General features: G+C 41.9%; 1 protein-coding gene across 2 annotated transcripts in view; it reads left to right on the top strand.

Moving 5' to 3' along the window:
* Positions 1–2,128: 2,128 nt before the first annotated feature.
* OTUB2 (OTU deubiquitinase, ubiquitin aldehyde binding 2) overlaps positions 2,129–22,472 on the top strand; it is a 31,259-nt gene continuing 10,915 nt past the window's right edge. The window contains exons 1-4 of one of the 2 annotated variants that reach the window (XM_021000254.2): positions 2,129–2,344; positions 3,167–3,251; positions 19,691–19,786; positions 21,445–21,563. In XM_021000254.2, coding sequence (XP_020855913.1) covers positions 3,204–3,251; positions 19,691–19,786; positions 21,445–21,563 — 263 coding nt within the window. In that variant the 5' untranslated portion in view covers positions 2,129–2,344; positions 3,167–3,203. The remainder of the gene's footprint in view (positions 2,345–3,166; positions 3,252–19,690; positions 19,787–21,444; positions 21,564–22,472) is intronic. The other variant, XM_021000256.2, reaches the window with a different exon arrangement.

A 22,472-nucleotide genomic window follows, 5' to 3' on the forward strand; every position in this document is an offset into this window, starting at 1 on the left:
AATGGCTCTTATTTTTATGCAAAAAAAAATAAGAAATGGGATGTGATGGAATGTGATGGTAATCTCTATCCCCTCTAATTTCTCATAGCCTTACTAGCCCTCTCCTTTGCACCAATCACATTCTCCCTTATATTTTGGCCATATTCGTCCTTGTCCTTCTCTCCATAAATTATAAGATTCTTGAAAACCAGACTTGCATCATCTGTATTTGTATAACCCATAGTACCTCATAGACACAAGGGATTGCATACTAAGAAATAAAGTTATGCTGGCAGAATAGGATCTTTTGGCACTTCGCAGCTTATGGACTGAAAAAGAGTTGAGTATTAAAGGAACAATACTACTTTTTTCTCCTCTCATTGGAGGAGAAACAACACAAAAAGTGAGGAGGCTCAGGATGAGATTTTTCAAACTGGGATGCCACGCTGCAGTGAGAGCAATTTCTTTTACAATTTTGGTTGAGGTTGAGGATGTAAGTCAAGAGTCTGTTGGAGAGACAGACGGAAAAGGAAAAGGAGAGAAACAGGCTATGGCATAGCAATGGTTAGCTGGAGGGAGTTGTATTCCATGTCTTGTTGACATAGAATAACATCAACAGAATGGTAGTACTAAAGAGATGGGCCTTTGCTTTCATGGAAAACGGATTCATTAAAGGAGATTTGAAATTTCCCATAAGGAATCAAGGCTTTTACTTTCCTCCTCCTATTCAGTTCTAAGCACAATTCACTGTCCATCTGTACTGTACCAGACACACATCTTGTTGGACAAGCTCTTTAGTGAGTCAGTCGAAAAGCAGGTTGAAATTTGGGCACTAGACTTTATCCATACACTTGATCTTTTCTGTGTGGATGGATAGGACAAACTACTTTGAGTGATAACAGATTTTTTTCAATTCTTGTGCAGCATTTAAAGGTTTGATTCAATCAGCATAATGCCATCCACAAACAGGAACACCTAGAGGACCTCAACATTCATAGAGAATCCTTCTTCAGTTTGGACTCTGTGTTGAATCTATTTCATCACAATTGTTAATACCTTCATGATTCCCCTGTTGGGTTGTTTCTGTTGTATCTTCACTATTTATCTTTGTTACAAAGTAGGGCAGTCTGGGGAACAGGAGGGGAAGGATATATTTGGGAAGGTGATACAAAAACAAAAAATATAACCAATAAAAAAGTTTTTAAAAGATGAAAATAACAGTTTTCTTTTCTGTAGTAGCTCTTTCCAATTATATTGTCGTAGTCATTGTGCGAAAGCAGTGACCTGCTTATACCTTCATGCTTTCCACTATTCCAAAAACCAGAAATCATGCTGCAAATGGAAAGGACAATGAACTAGGAGTCCAGAAACCTGAGTTCACGTATTAGCACTATCAATAAACATACAGAACCTAGCCCAAAGCAGGCTAAGTTCAACACATGATTGTTCGTTGAAAGATTGGTATACTGATTCAAGGGTCTAGAGAGACCTGGGTTTTAATACTAATTTAATTACTAATTTAATACTAATTTAATTTAATACTAATTGCTAACAATGCTTTATGAACATACGCAAGTCATTTAACATTTCTGAGCCTCAGTTTCCCAATCTATAAAATGGGGGAAATAATACCTATAGCACTATTCAATTTCACAAGAATAATATATGAGAAACCTTGTGCAAGCCTTGAACGACTGTATAAAAAATGACTACTCTTATTATTGAATGAATGTAGATTAATACCAATCCATGAGACAGGAAGAAAAACTGTAATCTGGGAACAACACGAAGCTAAATACAATGAACTAAATACTATGGCAGATGAAAGCTAAGTTCCTGGTCCTCTGACCTTGAGTAAATTTTTACGTAAACCTGTTGTTTATCGAAAAATTCATAGGGTAAAAAGTATTAACGAATGTTATCTGAAATGAACTGCAGAAAACATCATTTTACATTTTATTTTTTAAAACACACAAGTTCATTCAACCTTTCAAAATGGGATCAGTCCTTTGAGATTCACTGTTGTAGTTAAGGTTTCTGTCTTTTTAAAAGAGGGTGGCATTCAGTTACCGGAGGCCTAAACATAGGCCAAAGGCAACTGAAATCCCGCCCTCTTTCTGTGACGTTCATGCTTCGCGGCTTCTGATTGCAGCCTTTAGGCGTCAACCCCAGGGTGTGTATCTTACTGGGACACTGTGAAGATCTCCCCTTTCGTTTGCTGAGCGGTCGGGTGTATTGCTCTGCACTCCGCACCCCCAGGGGCCCCCGACCGGGCTGAACTGGAGATATCTTTCTGTGGCGCCCTCCCGCGCCGGATCTCTTTCTCCCTGGGGCGGGACGATTTCCAGAGGCTCCGGTCACTATGGTCAGTGCAATGGGTGGGACTGGAGGGGATATGGGGTTCCCAAGCCCGGGGCACATGTGCACACTCTGGAAAGGGGGCGAGACATAATAGAGGGGGTGGAGAGGGGACTGCAGAACTCCCGGTCCACCTCCACCCCAAGCCCTTCTGGCTAAGATCCCTTTTTGCTTGTAGGGCCTTCCTTCCCATCCCCAAATCCCACCCACCCGTAACCCTATCCCTGGGACCCAGGAGTCCCTGAGAGGGGAAGTCTAGGGGATCCGGACTGTCCCCCGTGCACGCTCTGAATCGGGGCGCTAAGGGCGGGATGGGGGTGCTGGGGATGGATTTTGGTAGTGAGTGTGAGGGTGAAGGTGGCCAGGTGGGGGAAAGGGGGAGGAAGACCCAGGCCGGGAAACCCTGCATCCCTTACCACGCCAGCTTCCCAAGGTGCCCCGCCCCTTCTTCCCCTCCTCCCCCCACAAAATTTAGCTGACCCCACGAGAACCTTTTTGGGAAAGAACCCTCAATTTGGAGTCAGCTTGAAAACTGGAGTACCTGGGCTCGAATGGAGACCCATCTGTTTACCTCCTTTATGACCTTGGGCAAGTCATTTGGCCCCTCAGCCTCAGTTTCCTCATCTGTAAAAAACTGAGGGGATTGAACTAGTTGAACTCTATGGTTTCTTTTAGCCCTAAGTCCAGTCCTGTGAATGAATCAATTCATTGAAGCATATACCAAGCGCCCACTGTGTGCCAGGCATAAGCTTTAAATCCTACGAAATACCCTCAAACCAGACCTCACCCAACTAGGTTTGACTTGATGCCTTTTTTATTTCGTGTTCAGGCGCATTCCCCACCAGTTCTTTTGGGGCAAGAACGAGATGCCAACCCCTTCCTCCTTCCCATCGAGAGACAAGTTCGAGGGTTTGGTGCGTTGGAGCCAGGGAGGGGGTGGAAGGGCTGGGGAAGGGGTTACCCCATCCCAAACACCCTCTGCCAGAGTCTGGTGATCCCGGAGGTATTTATCACACCTGGCCAGCCAGGCAGCCCTTCTTTATCGTTGTTGAGCGTACTTTTGAGACGTGAGCCCCACTCTTCTCTCCACCCCTCTTCTGACAGGGTGGGCTGCAGCGGGGACAGGACCGGATTTCACTCGTTAGGCTCAAATTTCCAGTGTCAGTAATAGCCAGGGCACCAGTATAAGAGGTACTAAGACCCGAGAGCAGGGTTGGGGGTGAGCAGACAGCATGAAGAGAGACTAAAGGGGGTTGGTTCACTCTCCTTGCCTTCCCCCTCAGCTTCTAAAGTGGGAAGAAGAAAAAGACACTCACTTTGAATCAGAAGAACCAGGTTCGAATCATGACTGGTATTTACTACCTGAAGGACTTTGTGCAAGTCACTTTACCTATGTGAGAGTCATTTTCTTCATCTGTAAAATGGGGAGGCCTGAATGTTTTCTAAAGGACTCTTCCAACCCTAAATCTTAGCCTATGAATGGGTCAGCCCGTGAGGTCACCTTCGGCCAGACTCTCTAGCCCTGAGGGATGTGTGGGGTCAGGGGCACAGTTCAAGCTGTGGTACATTCCAAGCCCTGCCCTGGCGTGGATCTGAGTAATCGCGTGCCGGAAGAGTCAATCAACCAAGCTGTTTACTGTGGGACAGAGAGAGCTGTTGGGACTGCCTTGGGGTAAAACTAGTCAGTCTGGTCCTGACCATGACGTGCAGTGTGCTTCTCTGAGGAACTTTCAAGGACACTTGGTGGTTGCTCTGTTCAGTTCCAGTCAGAGGACAGGGATTAAACACCAGTTCTTTTGCTTACAGAGATACTGAGCATCTTGGGGGTGCCAGGGGCACTCAGAAGGTGCCCTTTGAATACCCATTTACCTGAATGGAAAACAAGAAAAATAATAAACCAGGTGGTTAAGATGTGTGTTAAGGACCAGGTTATCTTATCAGCTAGCACCACCTAGCGTTTCTCTGAACTGTGGACTCAAGGATAGGGACTGGACAAGGGATTTCACTGGTGTAGGGAGCCTCAGCTTGATTCAACTAGAGTTAAAATGACTTGCCCAGGGTCACACAGCCTCCGGAAGTCAAAATGGGGATTTGATCCCAGGTCTTCCTGGTTTCCCAGTACAGGCAGCTTCTCTTAATGTTAGCAGTGGTAAAAGGCCATCTAATCTAGTCTCCAACAGCCCCTTTTTAGAATCCCATATTATAGTCTCTGACTGAGACTCTGTGTGGGTAATTAGAAAAGGCAAAAGGGAAAGGGAGAGTGGAGGTTAGCAAGAAATACAGGAAAAGGACTTGTTTAAGAAGCAGTATAAACAAAGATTTATATTAGAGTGAACGGGAAGTAACAGACAGACATACCTGAAGTTCAGAAAGGAAGCTGCGTCTTCTATCTTCTATAGCCCAGATCAGAAGGAGGCAAGGCTCCAAACAATCATGTAATTTTAGAATGGAGAAGGATGTCAGATGTCATCTTTTCCAACCTCTTTGTTATATAGATAAGGAAATGATACCTGGAGAAAGTGAGTGACTTGCCCAAGGTCATAAGACCTTAAGTTGCAGAATTTGAACTGGGTCCTTTGGATCTCCAAAACGAAGGTTCTTAAACCATGCTACCATACAGATGGCTAGTAGCCCTGAGTCAATGGCAAACCATCAAGTAGGGACCTCCTGTACTTACTCAGGTTTTCAGTTAAACAATTAATTGTCTGGTATGTGTGGAGTTCTGGATGAGGTGATAGATGAAATAAGTTTAGTTAAAAGAGAATCTATGTCCTTACAGAATTTAATAGTTGGGTAGGAAGCAGTCAACCTAGTGACAAAGAAGATACCAAATAAGTAGATCAGAGAGGTGCTAGCCTATTTGAAGTCCAAGGGGTTTTACTGAGAGGGGATCAAGGGGATTTTCTTGAAGAGGTAGTATTCGTCATTGTTATTTATCTGTTCTCAAAGAGGACCAATGACATCAGGAGGGTGATGTCTTCACTTGGAAGTGAATTGGATTTAAGTGAGGCAGAATTGTGCAGTCACCAGCCTCACTCTCTTCTCCAGAGTCATGGTCACATTCAAGTACTTCTTACTGTGTTCAAGTTATTCTGCTTGGTGCTGGTATAGTATGAGATAAAGCTGGAAATCTGGTGGTACTGGGTTGTGGAAGGCCTTGAATTCTAGGCGACAGGGAGGGGAAAAAAAGGAAGGAAGGGAATTAACATTTTTATAGCAGCTACTATGCACTGGGCAGTATACTAAGTATCTTTTTATAAATATCATTTCATTTGATCTTCACAACAGCCCTGCAAGCTTATTATTATCCCTATTTTACAGTTGAGGAAACTGAGGCAAAGAGAAGTTAAATGACTTTCAAAGGGCCACACAGCTAGTAAGTGTTTGAGATCAGTTTTGAATTCAAGTCTTCATGACTGGAGGCTCAGTGGTCTATCCACTGTACCACCATCTGCCTTTAACAGAAGCAGAAATGGATTTTCTAACTTACTCATTGAACAACAGGTAGTCACTGAAGATTTTTATTCAGAGGAGAGGAGTGATTTCTAGGATATTTCATTAAGCTTTGGATGCTGTATTTTAGGAGGCCCCCTGACAAAATGTTGTCCAAACAAGAACAACCAGAATAATAAGAAAACTCAAAACTCAGAGAGATTGGTTGAAGGATTTGGCATTGTGTCACATGGAAAAGTTATTACTTGGGGTAACAAAGCCATATTCACATATTTGAAGGGCTGTCACACGGAAGGAGGATTTGTGTTGCTTGGCATATAGTAACAACTTAATAAATACTGTTTCATTCATTCATCTAGATGGAGATATGGTGTAGCTACTTGAAGATGTGGGTCCAGCCAGCTGTGGAGAGGCCAGGGCATTATGGAGGAGGTATAGATTTTAAGGCAACTAAGTGGTCCAGCAGACAGCCTCGGGCCTGCAGTCAGAAAGACCTATGTTCAAATCAGGCCTCAGATACTTAGTAGCTGTGGGACCCTGGACATATCACTTACCCCTGTTTGTCTCAGTTTCCTCATCTGTAAAATGAGTTGGAGAAGGAAATGGCAAACCACTCCAGTATCTTTGCCAGGAAAACCCCAAGTGAGGTCACGAAGAGTTGGACATGACCAAACACGACCAACAGCTTAGATTTAGGAAGTCATTTGCCTAGAGGTGACAGTTGAAAGTGAATTAGATTGCCAAGGCAGAGAATGTAGGCAAGGGAAAGAGAAGAGAAGAGAGCATGATGCTGGCTGTCCAATTGTACGAACATTTACTGAGCACCTATGTAAAAGGCCCTTGCTAGGACGAAGTAACAAGACTTTTGACTGATTGTCAGTTGGAAAGAGTTAGCAAGATATAGTGGGAGATAGTGTGGTGTGGTGAGAAAACCACCGTACTTAGGGTCAGATATAATAATAATGATAATGATGATGATGATATTTAGCAAGTAAGTAAGCACTTAACATGCATTATCTTAATTGGTCTTCACAACAACCGTCTGAGGTAAATGCTCTTATTATCATACCCATTTTATAGATGAGGAAACTGGACCTGAGAGAGGTTAATTGACTTGCCCTAGGTCACACAGCTAGTTAAATGTCTGAGGTAGAATTCAAACTCACGTTCTCCGGACTCCAGGTCCAATGCTCCACCCACCTTAGCACCTGGATTTAGTTCCTGGCTTTTTTGACATACAGTATCTGGCTCATAGTTGGTGCTTAAAAAATGTTTATTGATTGAGTATATGGCCTCGGTCAAAAAACTTCCACCTGTGAGCCTTGGTTTCCTCGTTTGTAAAATGAGGGGATTGAGACCCCTTCCAGCTCTAAAATTTCTATTATCCTAATAGAATGTTATTCTCATTCTAGAATTCTAACATTCTAGAATAATATATTCAAATAATTCAGAATAATTTAATTGAATTAAATTGTAATTGTAGTCAAATATTCTGACTACCACGAGTAGTTAGAATTTGATGTTTGGCTTCCACCAGTCCATTCATACTCTCATTTCTCCCCAGTTAGGGGGTATAGCTGAAGAACAGGAAAAAGAAAATACTAAGTTATAGATATTATCCTAGGAGAAAGAAGGATTGAAAGCATCAAGTAATTTAAAAGAAAAAAATACAAACTGCTCCCCCCAATTTAGTAGTAAAATGTGTTTTGTGTATAAAGGGGAAATGGGTGAGGCATTTAATCTATTAAGGGCAGCTAGGTGGCGCAGTCGATAGAGTGCAAGGCCTGGAATCAGGAAGACTCCTTTTCCTAAATTCAAATCTAGCCTCAGACACCTAACTAGCTCTGTGACCCTAGGCAAGTCACTTAACCCTGTTGGCCTCAATTTCTTCATCTGTAAAATGAGCTGGAGAAGGAAATGGCAAACCATCTTTGCCAAGAAAATCCCAAACAGGGTCACAAAGAGTCGGACACAACTGAAAAAGGACTGAACAACAAAAAAATAAACCTGTTAAATGAGACACTTTGTGAAAGCTGAAGGAATCTGGTTATAAGACTGAGATGGTAGCAGTGTAACTGTGGATAGAAGGGCTAGATAGAGGAGCTGGCTTCTGAGTTTAAACTCTGCCTCTGACACATTTGGGTACTGTGACCATAGCCAAGTCACTGGTCAACCTTTTAAGACTGTAAGTTGTTATCCAGAGAGAGAACTATGGAGTCTGAATGCAGATGGAGGCATACTATTTTCACTTTTTTGTTTATTTCTTTTTTCTTTCTTTTGCTTTTTCCCTTTTGTTCTGATTCTTATTTAACAATATGACTGATGTGGAAATATGTTTTAACATGATTGTACATGTATAATGTATATCAGATTGCTTGCTTATCATGGGGAGAAGGGAGGGAAGAGGAGGGAGAAAAATTTGGAACTCAAATCTTACAAAAATGAATGTTGAAAACTACCTTTATATGTAATTGGGAAAAAATACTATTAAGTACAAGAAAAAAAAGGAAAAAATTTCAAAAAGAAATAAATTTTAAAAATAGATGTTAACATATAAGCAAAAAAAAAAGATTGTAAGTTGTTTAATTTACATTAGTAGAGAGAGTTTCCACACTGGGAATTTCCTACACCAATAAAAGCACTCGATGTTGATGGTGATGATAATGATGATGTAGTGAAGGGGGAATATGGGGATTAAAACTTAAAAGCTAGCAGCTAGGTGGTGAAGTGGATAGAGCACCGGCCCTGGAGTCAGGAGGACCTGAGTTCAAGTCCAGCCTCAGACACATAACACTCACTAGCTGTGTGACTCCAAGCAAGTCACTTAACCCCATTGCCTAGCCAAAAAACAAAAACACAGGCTTAAAAGCTGTCATATATATTAGTCTATTATGGTTATATTACTACTATGAGTTGCATTTGAGGGATATAGCTGTGACTTAAGACACACACCAATCTCTTTAATCACCCATTATGTTATAATAAAGTTAGTCCAGTAGCATGGTGTCATGGAAAGAATGCTGCACTTTGGGTCACGAGAAGCTGAGTTGGGATTCCAGCTTTGACATTAATTTGCTCTGTGACCCCAGGCAAATCACTTGACCTCTATGAACTTCAAAATTAACTCATCTGTAAAACGTGGTAATAATACTGATACTCCCTTCCTCACAGGGTTGTTAAGAAACTATCTTGTAAACATCAAATACTGTATAAGGGTGACTTATTGTTATTCTACCAGGCTGTGTCCTTAGTTTTGAACCTGGGCTAGCCAGTTGGTGTTCATCTTAATTAACAGATAGAGAGCCTGACGTTCCTGGAGACTGAAGCTGCTCCCTCCATGAGTCACAAAGCTCGTTAGCTGGGCATCTGGCAAGGAAACCCAGGATTCTACCTGTCTTTTCTTCTTTGAAAATAGACCGGCAGGTTCAGAGGCTTTTAGTAAAACCCTTTTGGGAAGGGCCTCTGTCCCTTTGGAACTTAAAGATATCCATTAATTGTCTCAAATCTGAACTCTGCACTTTCATGCTAGACACCTGGTCAGAAAGCTGGATGAAAAGACCTGCATCTTAACAGAGGAAACATATGAGATCACACACAAGTTGGACAAAGATTCGGGACCAGAAATCAGCCTTACTTATGCCTCCTGATGAGCTGATAATACAAAGACTTTAGAGCCGAGTTCACAAGGCTGACTCAAGGGATTGTGAGGGCTTGCGTGGGGCAAGGAGGATGCGAGAGGTTCTGTGGCCAAAACAAAAAGTACAGGTGGGCCTAGTTTTTCAGATGTATAATAATTGGAAATGTAGATTTACAAAATCTCAGAATCAAGGGGCTACTTGAATGACCAGTAGAGTGTTCAATTTAATAGCTAATAATAGATAGCATTGATATCGGGCTTTAAGACTTAGAAATGCTTTACATACACTATCTCATTTGATCCTCATGAAAGCTCTGTGAAGTAAATGCTGTTATTATCCTCATTTTACAGAGAAGGAAACTAAGGCTGAGGCAGGTTAAGTGACTTGCCCAGTGTTGCATAGTTAACGTGTTTGAGGCACAATTTGAACTCAGATCTTTCTAAAGCAAAGACCAACACTATCCACTGCACCATTTAGCTGCCTCACGATTCACCCAAGGAGGCTTTAATATGAAGTAAACAAAGGTTCAAAACCTATGGAATTTAAATGGATAGTGTTAGAGATTGCTGCTATTTAATTGGGAAATGAAAAACATCTTAGAGAGTCTTATACAGAGTGTCCCAAAAGTCTTAGTGCAGCTAAAAGCTATAAAAGCTTTTAGCTATTGAACTTGAATTCAGCTTTTAGCTCTCAGCATTTTAAACTATTTAAAGCTTTAAACTGCACTAAAACTTTAGAGATATTCTGTATGTCAATGGGAAAATATAATTCAACCTACCAAAAAAAAATTTTTATATGTAGCTTATCTGGAATGCACCAGATGTAAACAGCAAATGAGGACACTAATAACATAAGGAACTTAGCTTAATGCTTAGAAATATTAGAAGGAAGATATGAAATGTTGCCATGTATATATTTGAGTTATCAGTGTGACAGCAATGAAAAAAGGCAAACTTGACCTTGGATCACATTAAGGGAGGCATAGTATATGTTGATGTTATCTACCCCAGTCAGACCTCATCTGTGCTCAGTTCTGAATGCCACGGTGGGAAAGACATTGACTAGTTGTCAATGAAGACATCCAGATGTGAAGATAGAGAAGGGTACCCAGGATAACAGGTGGACTGAAGGACTGTGCCATAGGAAAATTGAATGAAGGGAGTGGTGCCATTTAGCCTTAAGAAGAGAAGACTTAGTCAAGACACGAGAGCTATGTTCAAGTATTATGTGTGAAAGGATTTTTGGTTAGTACCAAAAGGCAAAACTATGAACAATGAGAGAAAGTTAGAGGCAGATTTTTGTTTCTCTGGGAGGAGAAATATCCTTACAACTAGAACTGGCCAAAAGTAGAATGGGTCATCTCAGGAAGTAGTGGGCACTCCATCATTAGAGAGCTTCAAAGGGAGGGTGCATAATCACTTGTAGAAGGGATTCCTCTTCTAGTTATAGGTTGGACTTCCAGATTTCTGAAGTCCCTTCCAACTCAGGTTCTATGATTCTAAAATTGAAAATTATGTATTGGTTTAATTAGAAACACTTGCATATTAGTTATTTGGTGGGAACTTTTTCTGCCGTGCCTCGTTCATAAAAATATCGATTTATGAAGAAACCTATGCCAAATGGTAGAGGTAGCTTTGTGTTCTGAGTCATAAGGCCCAGTGCTGTCTGTTCCCTGTTCTCACTGCTCCTAAGGCCAATCTCTGGTTCCGTCTATGCCCCCTGAGTGCTGGTGACCCTCTACGAGTCGCATTATCCCTTCCACTAGGGTGGATGCAGTGCTGGGAATCACAGCCATTGTTTGGAGAAGATAGTCTCCTATTGTGGCTGCTCACCCCAAGTTGAAACGCATTATAAAGTTTGACAATCCAAGGTTCCTCACCACAGATATGTAGACCTTCCTTCACCATGGCATAGGGGATCTCTTCCATTTCCCCTTCTCAGTTGAGACTGCCTTCCAATCTCTCCCCTTCATTGCTTTTATTCTGCCTGCCCAAAACTCCCCTCGCCATTCTTTCTGAGTAATCTGGCTAGGCCTCATGGAAGAAGCAGCATTTAAACTAGGCCTTACTTCAAGGCAGCATGGTAAGAGTAGTATTGGGGGGCAAGTAGGCCAGCCCTGAAGTCAGGAGGACCTAAGTTCAAATCTGGCCTCAGACCAAACACTTGACACTTACTAGCTGTGTGACCCTGGGCAAGTCACTTAACCCCAATTGACCCCCCCCAAAAAAAAGTAGTACTGGGCTTAAGGTCAAAGAACTCAGATTTTGGGGGCAGCTAGGTGGTGCCGTGGAGAGAGCACCGGCCCTGGATTCAGAAGGACTGGAGTTCAAATCCAAACTCATAACACTTACTAGCTGTGTGACCCTGGGCAAGTCACTTAACCCCATTGCTTAGCCAAAAAAAAAAAAACTTAGATTTTGATCTTGGCTCAGTTGTCTACCTGTATGACCTTGGGCAACTCAGCAAATTCCAAATCTATAAAAATTGGGAGGCTAGTCTAGAAAATCTCCAAGACTAATAGAATCATCAAGTGACTAGGCAATCAGTCAATCAGTTTGTGTTTATTAAGCACTAGCTATGGGCCAAGCACTATGCTAAGGCAGATTTCAGTGTGTGTGTAGGAGAGGGAGTTAGCAAGAGGAACGGGTAGAATATCTATGAATAGAACTGTTTAATTTGATTCATTTCTCAATAAACCTTTCCCACCGGTGTGGCATTTGGAGCTGAGTAGCCCCTCCTGGAAGTCTGCCCTCAAAGCGTCATCCTCACTGAAAGACTTTGGTGACTGAACTGAGACCAGAAGTCAGGAAAGTACTCTTTCAGACTTTAAGGTGGCAAGGGGAAGCAGGCATATTTTAAGTGTGGGCTTTGGGCCATGTTTGGGTAGCTCCTGGAGTTGTTCCTGGCAACTGTAGAAGCAAAAGACTTTAGTCCTAGAGAGAACTAGACTTCCTGATGTTTGTTCTATGTAAACTGAACCCAGGCCTTTCTCTTACGAGGATGCTAACTCTGGAATCACTTCACCTCTTTTGCGCTTTTGCACTTGTCTAATCTGTTAAATGGAGATAATGATATTTGCACAATCTCCCTCACAGGGTTGTTTAAAGCATTTTGTATAACTCAAAGTGTTATTATAAAACAATGTTTATTGTTATGTATTTATTTACCTCTATGTGCTTTGCAAGCAAGCCCTGCTTGATTTTGTCTCCTTGCCTCTTCCTCTGTTAAGTGGTATTTCCTGTTAAATAGCATGAGGGTGTAATTAGCAGTCACTTGAATGACCTGGTCTGTCTACTTTTCCATGATTATATTTATTATAATAATCATTATTATATTGAATTTTAAGTTTTGCAAAATGTTTTACATATGTTAACTCATTGGATCTTTACAACTTTGGGAGGCAGGTACCATTATTATCTCCATTTTTACAGATGAGGAAACTGAGGCACAGAGAGGTTAAGTGAATTACCCAGGATCACATAACTAATAAGCATCTGAGGCAAGATTTGAACTCATGTCTTCCTGACTTCAGGTTCTGTGCTCTATCCATTGCACTGCTTAGCTCCTCCAGACTCGGGGGTCCAGGGTTTGTTGAAGGGAGAAATTCATGGGATTATAGGGTTAAGAACTGGAAAGGACCTTAGACCAACAAGCTTAAGTGGCAGAAGGCTACTTCTGCCCAAAGGGACCCTTATCCTGGAGCCCCTTCTGTTCTCCCAAGTAAGCTGAAGCCCCTCCTTTTATAGTTGAGAAAAGAGGCCCCACTGAAAGGAGGTAATTTGCCCAAGGTAACATAAGGTTTCAAACACAGGCCTTCTAATTCCAAATCCAGTTCCTCCAAGACTCACAGTACCAATCTATGGTTTAGATTGCTCCAGAAGGCAGACATACTTTCGAGCCATCCCCTTCCCATAGCCTGTACCATCCATGTGGCTTTGCCACATGAGTGAGAATGCTCAATCAGGAAGATTTCAGAATGTTAATCCCTGAACTCTAAATTTGGGAATTTGAACTTGGGCCGAGGGGGACATGCACATTTTTGCTCCTGCCGTGTGCTTTTAGAGCAGTGGTTTCATTGTAGTCCAGGGACCCCAGGATGGTTCCTAAGACCCTTTTTTTTTTTGGAGAGGGGGGAATCAAAAACTATTTCAGTAATAATACTGAGGCATTTCATTTTCTAATATGGTAAATATCAATAGATACAATCCACATAAACAAAAGCTCTTTGGAAGGTCCTCAATACTTTTTAAGAATGTAAAAGGGTCTTGAGACTAAAAAGTTTGAGAACCATTGTTCTAGAGGAATCTCCTCAGTGCCTATTTGCTATGGTCTTTTGAGCTGGGAAAATCTTTGACTTTCAGGATTGATCCCTCTTCTACCATATGTAAACACATGTCTACTTCTGCCATGTGCTTTTGTCATGAGTCACCATCAGCTGCTCCTAAGAGGAGGAAACTACACATGGAAACAGACCTTCTTCCACTTTCCCCCTATTAAAGGTTTCCTCTATTATATATCAGTTTATCTCTCAAGTCCAAGAGGAAGAAGAGAGAATAAAAGGCCTAGATGTTCACACAGCCAGATTTTTAGGATGGTGAGGGATAAGAGCCTTTCCCCAAGTCTTTGTCATCCCACCATCTTGAGTCTCCTGTGTCCTATCAGCAAAGTGCCAGTGTATGCTTATATTCCTTTGGGATACCCTTTAGATGCCTCCAAATGACAAAGTCCATGCCCTATAATCTCATCAAGTTTATTGGAGACCTCATCAAATTGACCATAGGTTCCCAGATCGACTCTTTTACATCATGTTCCTCTCCCTACCAATTAACTTTGTACTTACTCTATATCTATTCCTTATATACATGTGTACATGTTCCCTGCCCCAACAGAATATATATTCTTTGAAATCAAGGTCTGTTTCATTTCATGTCTTTGTCTCCACCAAACCTAGCCCAGTAATTATGTACCATAGCCTGGCATATAAATGCTTAATAAACTTTGCTTTGTGGAATTGAATTGAATAGCAATAAATGCATGCTAAATTCCTTTAAAACTTATCAAAATCAGTTTAAAATTCTCCCTTTTAATCTTTTTTGATACTTTTACTTTGCATAGCAAATCCTTTCTTTAGAGATAGCAGAAGTAAATTTAAGCCTGTCCCAGGTCAGAGTTTGTCACCAAGTCTGAATTTGGGGAAGCCCAAGAAATGGTACAAATTAGTCATGGTATGCTACGTTAAAAGTTCTCCAAGTTTAAAGCATTTGTTTGTGGTTGATCTGACAACTCGGTTTTAAAGGTCAGACCTGGCTCAGGCTGGTCTGGTGGTTCATTATCCAGATTGAAATTAAATGAACTACTCTTGGACCAACTAATAGTTAAAAGGAAGTTTACTTAGCCTCAGCAAAGCTGCAGAACCTGTTAAGGACATAGCCCTACTTGTCTCTGTATGGGAATATGTCTATTCAGTAAGTTGTATTGGAGCAGATGGGTGTTGTGACTTGATGGGTGATGGGGCATCTACCGAGCTGCAGTGCACCAAGGGCTGGCCTTTTTATTCACTTGCCTACTGGAAAACCACGATGACTTGAACCTTTTCCTCCTAGACCAAGTCTCTTTAATAGCTGCCCTGCCTTTTAGGGAAAAAAAAACCTAACCTAGCTACATGGCAGGGAACTTAGTAGGTATTGTTCTTACCACCCTTTACTGGCAACATCATAAAGATTTTCCAGAGGACCTGCCATTTCTTAAATGGCTTTAGGCGGGACTGGAAGAAGAGCTTGCTTCAGGTAAAAGAAGAGAAAAGAGAAAAAGAAAAGGAAAAAAAGTAAACACAAGTACTAAAGGAGAGTATTAGTCCCAGAGTGACTGAATATGGAGAGCAAAGACCTGAAATCTGAGCCTTCATCTCCCTGCTTCAGAAGGACCAAGTCTCAGATCTGTGATGCAATGGGTGATACTCGGGACAGTTCACAGAGGATCTCCTGATGAAAAGCAACAATGATGATTAGAAGCAGCACCAAGAACATCAAGTCAAGAAGGCAGATGATGACATTTCTAGCACATAACTGATCCTCACAACAAGGTGGGGTCATCTCATAAAGTAGCATTATTACCCTCTTGCATAGAGTCTGACTGGGTGCCAGGATCAGGACTAAGATTCACCCCAAGACTCAGGACTAAATCACCACTCCTTTCCTAGGGTGATGCTGATTTGGCAAGGGCATGGCTTCTGAGAAGTGGGACAGTCAACTCAGTCATGAACATAATGACAAAGATATTACTTCTCAGGGGTAAACTTTACCCTGGGATGGGGAAAGAAGGTGAATTTCCAAGACAACAGCAAGTTGAAAACCATTCAGAATAGACTAGCATGAAGAGCCCCTTTGGGAAGACCTAGCTACCTACCTCATCCATAGAATTAGATGGACCATACGATCACAAGCCTTCTATAGCATAACATCATGGTCCCCATAGCAATGGACCCACTCCACCTCCTCTGCCTTTCTCATGAAAGCATCAGCCTGATTATTTAGTTAAGCAGAGAATATATGTCTCTAATGGGTATTAACATGCCCACAGTCAGCATTATAACATTGTTTTGTAAAGGCATTGTAAAATTCCTCTACTGGTCCTCACCCTAATGGGAAGAGCCTTTGATCGTCCGGTCTTTTTCTTTCCAGGCCATAGACCCCTCAATCAGACTCATGGCCACTTCCCAGCAATCAGCCATGTACTTCATAACTCAGCCCACTGGGAGAAATTTCCAGAACTCCCATTGCTTAGAGTATCCCCTTTTACTGGATTAGTGGCTACAAATGTCCACTCATATATTTCTTGTACCATTTGGAGCCATTGCAGAACCAAGCAAATGGTTGGTATTCCTCAGAAGTCAAGTCATCATAGGGGCCCTTTGGGATAGTGAAGGAGACAAAATGTCAGGGCTGGGACTGTAGGTCTGAGCCTCAGAAAGAATGGTAACTCGTTCGTGTTAATGCCCGAGGGGTCATGATGAGCATTATCTTAAATTTGCCATTTCCATTTAATAATAAAGGCTTCCCGTGCGCTACTTATCTTAGAAGAGGAACCCCTTTTTAGGGGTTTTAAGTATTCCAGTGCTGGAACCTATTTGTGCCGCCAGTCAAAATAGGCAGACTTGTAGGTAACTCAGTAAATAAGAGCCATCAGTATACCCAGTTGGGAAATGTGGGTTTTCTGAAATTCAAAGAGTCCAGTAAGCTTCTGGGCTTCCTTTTTTTAGACTTTAAAGAAGTGAGCATCAGTAGTTCTGGACTGTGTCTAGAATCATCTGGAATTCCCCCACCCACAATATTCCTCATAATTTAATTGAGAATACTAGAACCTGGATTTTCTTAGAGTTCATCTCCCATCTATTGGCTGTTAATATGGGCCACCATCAGGTCTAGGGCTTCTGCCACCATTTGGCCTGGTCAGCATTATGTCATAAATGTAGTAGTGGATATCAATGTCCTTAGCAAGTGGGATCTCTTTCTGCTTACTGTATCATAGCAGTATGAGGAAGAGTTCAGGTTGTTCTAAGGATGCTTGAGGTATATTTGGACTTCTTCCTAGGTACAGGAGAACTGCTCCTGACTAGTCTCAGACACAGAAATAGAAAAAAAAGGCAAAAAAAAGTTAGCAAGTTTGACAATCCTATCCCACCGATGTGGGATCTTGGTTCCCTGATTCGCCACATTAATGCGGTCAGAAACAACCTCAGCAATTGATGTAAAAAAGTTTTTTCAACTCTTCTCCTTCTAGTTCACTGTAATCTATCAGGTATTGCCTTCTTTACTGGCCTCTCAGAATAAGGGAGAGATGGTATATCAAAGTACTCTGGCCTCCTGCATGTCCATCACAAGGGAGGAAATGGTTTCTACACACTCCCTAGGACCCAGAATTATTTGGTGTTAATAGCACAGGATGGCGCAAGTAAATACAAAAAGTCTCTCTACTTGGCCCTGCCCTTAATAACTGGTATAGAGACTGCTATAAACACCCATATAGATACTTATTCCCCAAAACTCATGCTACTAGTTTCCTTTGGTGTTCCGAACTCCAACCTTCTCAGTGGGAACTAAGGTGCCCCTATAGACCTCTTGGAAGTTTCCTAACAGTAATCTGGCTGCTAGGGTCCAGCAAATCCAAGTAGAGGTGGAGTGGGGCTTTAAAGGAAACTTTAGACTTGGGTGGGGCCGAAGGGCTCTTACTATGCCAGTGCTGGACACTTTTACAAGTATCCCTGTAGACTGATAATCAACTACTTCCTTATCAACCCTGTGTTTTAGGAAACATACCCAAAGTGTGTTACAGAAGACGTTGCCACCTTCAGCCATACTTAGAATTCCAATTTCTACTAGCAGTCACATTTGCCCGGGTAGCTACTGCGGTTGTCCTAATCTCTTGCTCAAATTTCACCAGTTAGTCTGTTCACATTATATAGTGATACATCATGGGAGGCCCATAGCTAAAGCTTGTCACCATTAGGGTAGAGGACCACCCATAAGGCAGGATCTAATTGCCTTTCCCTCCCCTATGCAGGCTGATCAAAGGGCATGAAGGGCCCGGGGTTTCTCTGTGTGTGGTTGGAGAATGGGGCATCCCAAACCTGACTCTTTGAGGAATTTTATCCCCTCCCTGCTTGCCCGTGACCTTTCTGTCCCCAGCCCATATCAACATTCCCCTTTCACTTTGACTCTTAGGAAGTGCCATCAGTTATTCTTCTGCCTTTTAGCTTCTAGTTCTTCCAGCTACTGAATGACTGTAGAGTTTACTTTACCTTTCCATGTGCTAGTGACTCAGCTTTTCTAAGTCTGTTAGAAATAACCAGGAGGGGCAGCTAGGTGGTGCAGTGGATAGAGCTCCAGCCTTGCAGGCAAGAGGACCTGAGTTCAAATCCAACCTCAGACACTTGATACTTAGTAGCTGTGTGACCCTGGGCAAGTAGTAGCTGTGTGACCCTGGACAAGTCACTTCACCCCGATTGCCTCACCAGAAAGGAAAAAAAGAAAAAGAAGAATAAATAACCAGGGAATGTCACCATGGGCACTGTATTTATCCTCCACGTATAGTTCCTTTAACATCTCAACGGAGTTTTAATCTTTGTCGAATTAACTGAGTTTGTCTTTGGTTGCTACAGAGTGCCAGCCTCCTGCATGGATTCAAATTCTTATTTTGTTAACTACCTATGTGACTTTCAGGGAGTCACTTGATCTTTCTTGGCTTCATGCACCTCCTCTGTAACTTGAGAGGCATGGACTAGACCCTGAGGTCCATTCCAGCTCTAAATTTATTAGGTATAGGGGCAGCTAGGTGGCGCAGTGGATAGAGCACCAGTCCTGAAGTCATGAGGAGCTGAGTTCAAATCCGGTCTCAGACCAAACACTTGACACTTACTAGCTGTGTGACCCTGGGCAAGTCACTTAGCCCCAATTGCCTAACCAACCCTTTTTGGGTTGAACAGCTGCTAAGGTTCCTTCTAACTCAGATTCCATGATTCCTATGAATTTCATTTTTCTACTTGTATAGGTATGGACAGGGCCTACTGCAGTAGGGTCAAACTCAAATAGAAACCTATCCCTATGTGCTGTATATGAGCCTGCAAAACCACAAATTAACATTATCCATGTTGTATTATATTTTACATATTTTGTTATACATTTTCCAGTTACAGTTTAATCTGGTTCAGGATATGCTTGAGAGTTTTGGTGGTGAGTTTGATATCTGATCTAGTAGAGCTAGGTTGCAAAACCACATGTTGCCAGCAGGGGCTGCTGTCTAACCCACAGTGTAGGCTTATAGGTTTAGAGCAGGAAGGGACCTTTCAAGCCATTTAGTTCAGCCCCTCCCCCCCATTTCACAAATGAGGTAATTTAAAGCCCAGAAAAAATGGAGTGATTTACCCAAGGGCACACGGGCAAATAAGTAGCAGAGCCCAAATTCAAACCCAAGTCTTCTGACCCCAGATCTAGGCTTTTTTCCCCACCATATTACACTGCGTCTCAGTGAGAAGGTTCCTTATGTTAGAGGTTTCCGTTCTGTAAAATGAATTGAGACTATACTTTTATCAATTTTGCAAGTGGAGGACTTTCAAAATGAGTTTTTCTTTTAAATGAAGGATATTGTCTGTTTACAGGCATGACTAAGGAAAAATGAAATGCATTTAACTTCCCAGTGGGATATGATGGAATACAATTAGTTCTTTTTGGAATTGTTCCATTTACCTTTCTGTCTTCATCTTTCAGAGTGAATCATCTTTTAACTTAATATCTGAGAAATGTGACATCTTATCGATTCTTTGTGACCATCCAGAAAATAGGATTTACCAGAGGAAAATTCAGGTAAGGCCAAGGGTTTTTAAAACAAACAAGAAGAGGAATGTTTATGTGCATTTCTAAGGACCTGTGATTTCATCATATGAGGAACTCCCAGTGTGAAAACTCCCTCTGTAGATGCAGTTTGACACCTCACTTAGAGTCTTAGGGAGTTGCTTGAGTTGCTGAGAGGTTAATTGATTTGCCTGTAGTCTCACAGTAATTAGCACATATCAGAGGCAGAATTTGCACTAGGTCTTCCTGATTCCAAGGCCATCCCTCAAGTCACTATACACTTCTCTGTCTCTCTGTTCTCCACCTCCACCTCTCCCTCCCCCCGCCTCTTTTTCTCTCTCTCCCCTCTCTCTCTCTTTCCCCTTCCCCATCTTGCTGTCTCATACACAAACACACATAATCTCTCTGTCTCATACACACACTTTCTCCCTCTCTCATACATAACAGTCTCTCACACACATTCTCTCCCCTTCTCTCTTACACACACACACAGTTTCCCTCCATCTCTCTCTTGCACAAACATATATACTCTCTCATACATACAAACATACTCTTTCTCATACACATTTTATCTCTCTCCCATCTTCCCTTCTCTTTCTCTCTCCCCTCTCTCCCTTCCTCCCTTCCTCCCTCCCTCTCTTCTTCCTTTCTCTCACACACACTTTCTCTTCCTCTCATACACACACACATACACACACACACACATGCACACTCTTCCTCTTTATCTTTATACTTTATCTTTATCCTCTTTATACAAATATATATGATTCTATATGGGTGTGTGTGTATTTTTGACTGGATCTGTGATTTCATCTGTGCAACACACCATCTGCAGTTTATGGCCTAGAGAATCTCCTGAGGTACCGAAGAAACTAGGTGACTTGCCCATCAAATGCAGGACTTGCTCTCCCTCTCACTCTTACTCATATTCATACTTTTCTCAAGACTTCAGGGACTATAGTTCTTGTGGTTTAGGGTAGTATGAGAGGAAAAGAAGGTCCCCAGGTTAAGTTGCAGACAATATCCAGAAGTAAGAATAAGTTCCTCCCAAAAGACTGGATCGGTTTTCTTTACTGTGTGACCCTTAGTCAACTACTTAACCTTTCTAAGCCTCTGCTGCTTCATCTATAAAATGGGGACAATAATACCCAGCCATACTTACCTCACAGAGTTGTTGCAAGAATCAAATGAGATAATGTACATAAAACTGTCTGAGGGCAAGCTAGGTGGCACAGTGGATAGAGCACTGGCCCTGGAGTCTGGAGGATCTGAGTTCAAATGTGACCTCAGACACTTGATACTAACTAGCTGTGTGACCCTGGACAAGTCACTTAACCATAATTGCCTAGCCAAAAAAAAAAATCCAATCAGCTTCCAAGGAGATTTCAATTAATTTAGGGGCAGCTAGGTGGTGCAGTGGATAGAGCACCAGCCCTGGATTCAGGAGGACCTGAGTTCAATTTCGGCCTTAGACACTTGACACTTACTAGCTGTGTGACCCAGGGCAGGTCACTTAACCACATTGCCTAGCCAGAAACAAAACAAACTAACAAATTAAAAAAAACACAAAACAGAAAAAACAATCTGCCAACATCAAAATGCTATATAAATATCAGCTATTATCATTATGACTATTACTTTTTAATCTTGCTATGTTTTTCTTTCCCCAGGAGCTCAGCAAAAGATTTTCTGCTCTACGAAAAACAAAAGGGGATGGGAATTGCTTTTACCGAGCTTTGGGTTATTCCTACTTAGAGTCACTTATTGGAAACAGTAGAGAAATTCTCAGGTATAAATCACTTTGGGTATTCTTCCTTGTTTACACATTGTATCCTCCGTGTAGAATTTTGAGGGCAGGGATTTCTTTTGTTTGTTTCTTTTCTCTGGGTCTCCTAATACAACCCTTTGCACACATTAGGCACTTAGTGTACAGAGGTGGTACATTAGTGTTACATTGGATCAGATTGGATTGGGTTGGAATGGTAGTAAATGCAAGGCTTGATCAAACCAAGAAACCATAAGCTCTAAGCTCAGCTGTTTCAGTTGCTTCAGTGGTTTTCTCTTTGTTTGGTTCAGCCCATATTTAGAAAGTAGTAGTTAATCTTAGGGGTGTGCTGGAGCAAGCTCAATGCTTGTGAGAGCTGATTGTTAAATTTCCATTGTGTGCATTTATACCTTAGAAATCAACAAAAGCCACAAATCAAGGCTTTATTCATTGCCTTGTTGATAATGTTGATGCATGGAGACTTCAAGGGCAGCTAGGTGGCACAGTGGATACAGTACCAGGCCTAAAGTCAGGAAGACTTCCTAAGTTCACATGTGACCTCAGACACTTAGTGGCTGTGTGACCCTGAGCAAGGCACTTAAACTTGTTTGCCCCAGTTTCCTTATCTGTAAAATGAGCTGGAGAAAGAAATGGCAAACCACTCCAGTATGTTTGCCAAGAAAACCCCAAATGGGGTCATAAAGAGTCAGACATGTCTGAAACAACTGAATAACAACTAGACTTTAAAAAGTGATGGAGAAAATGTTAATGATAAAGAGTAAACTTAAAAGTGTGTCTAACATACTTTTTTCCCTCCGAGAGTGCTGATTATTAAACATTTACTAGCACATCTTTAAAGGTGACTTCTAACAGCAAGAGACATTAAACAGTGGAACAGGGGCCTCAGAACCTGGATTCTCATCAAGTCACCAC

The sequence above is a fragment of the Phascolarctos cinereus genome, unplaced genomic scaffold (genome assembly GCF_003287225.1).
Source record: "Phascolarctos cinereus isolate Bilbo 61053 unplaced genomic scaffold, phaCin_HiC Scaffold_3;HRSCAF=262, whole genome shotgun sequence".
Taxonomy (NCBI): Eukaryota; Metazoa; Chordata; class Mammalia; order Diprotodontia; family Phascolarctidae; genus Phascolarctos; species Phascolarctos cinereus.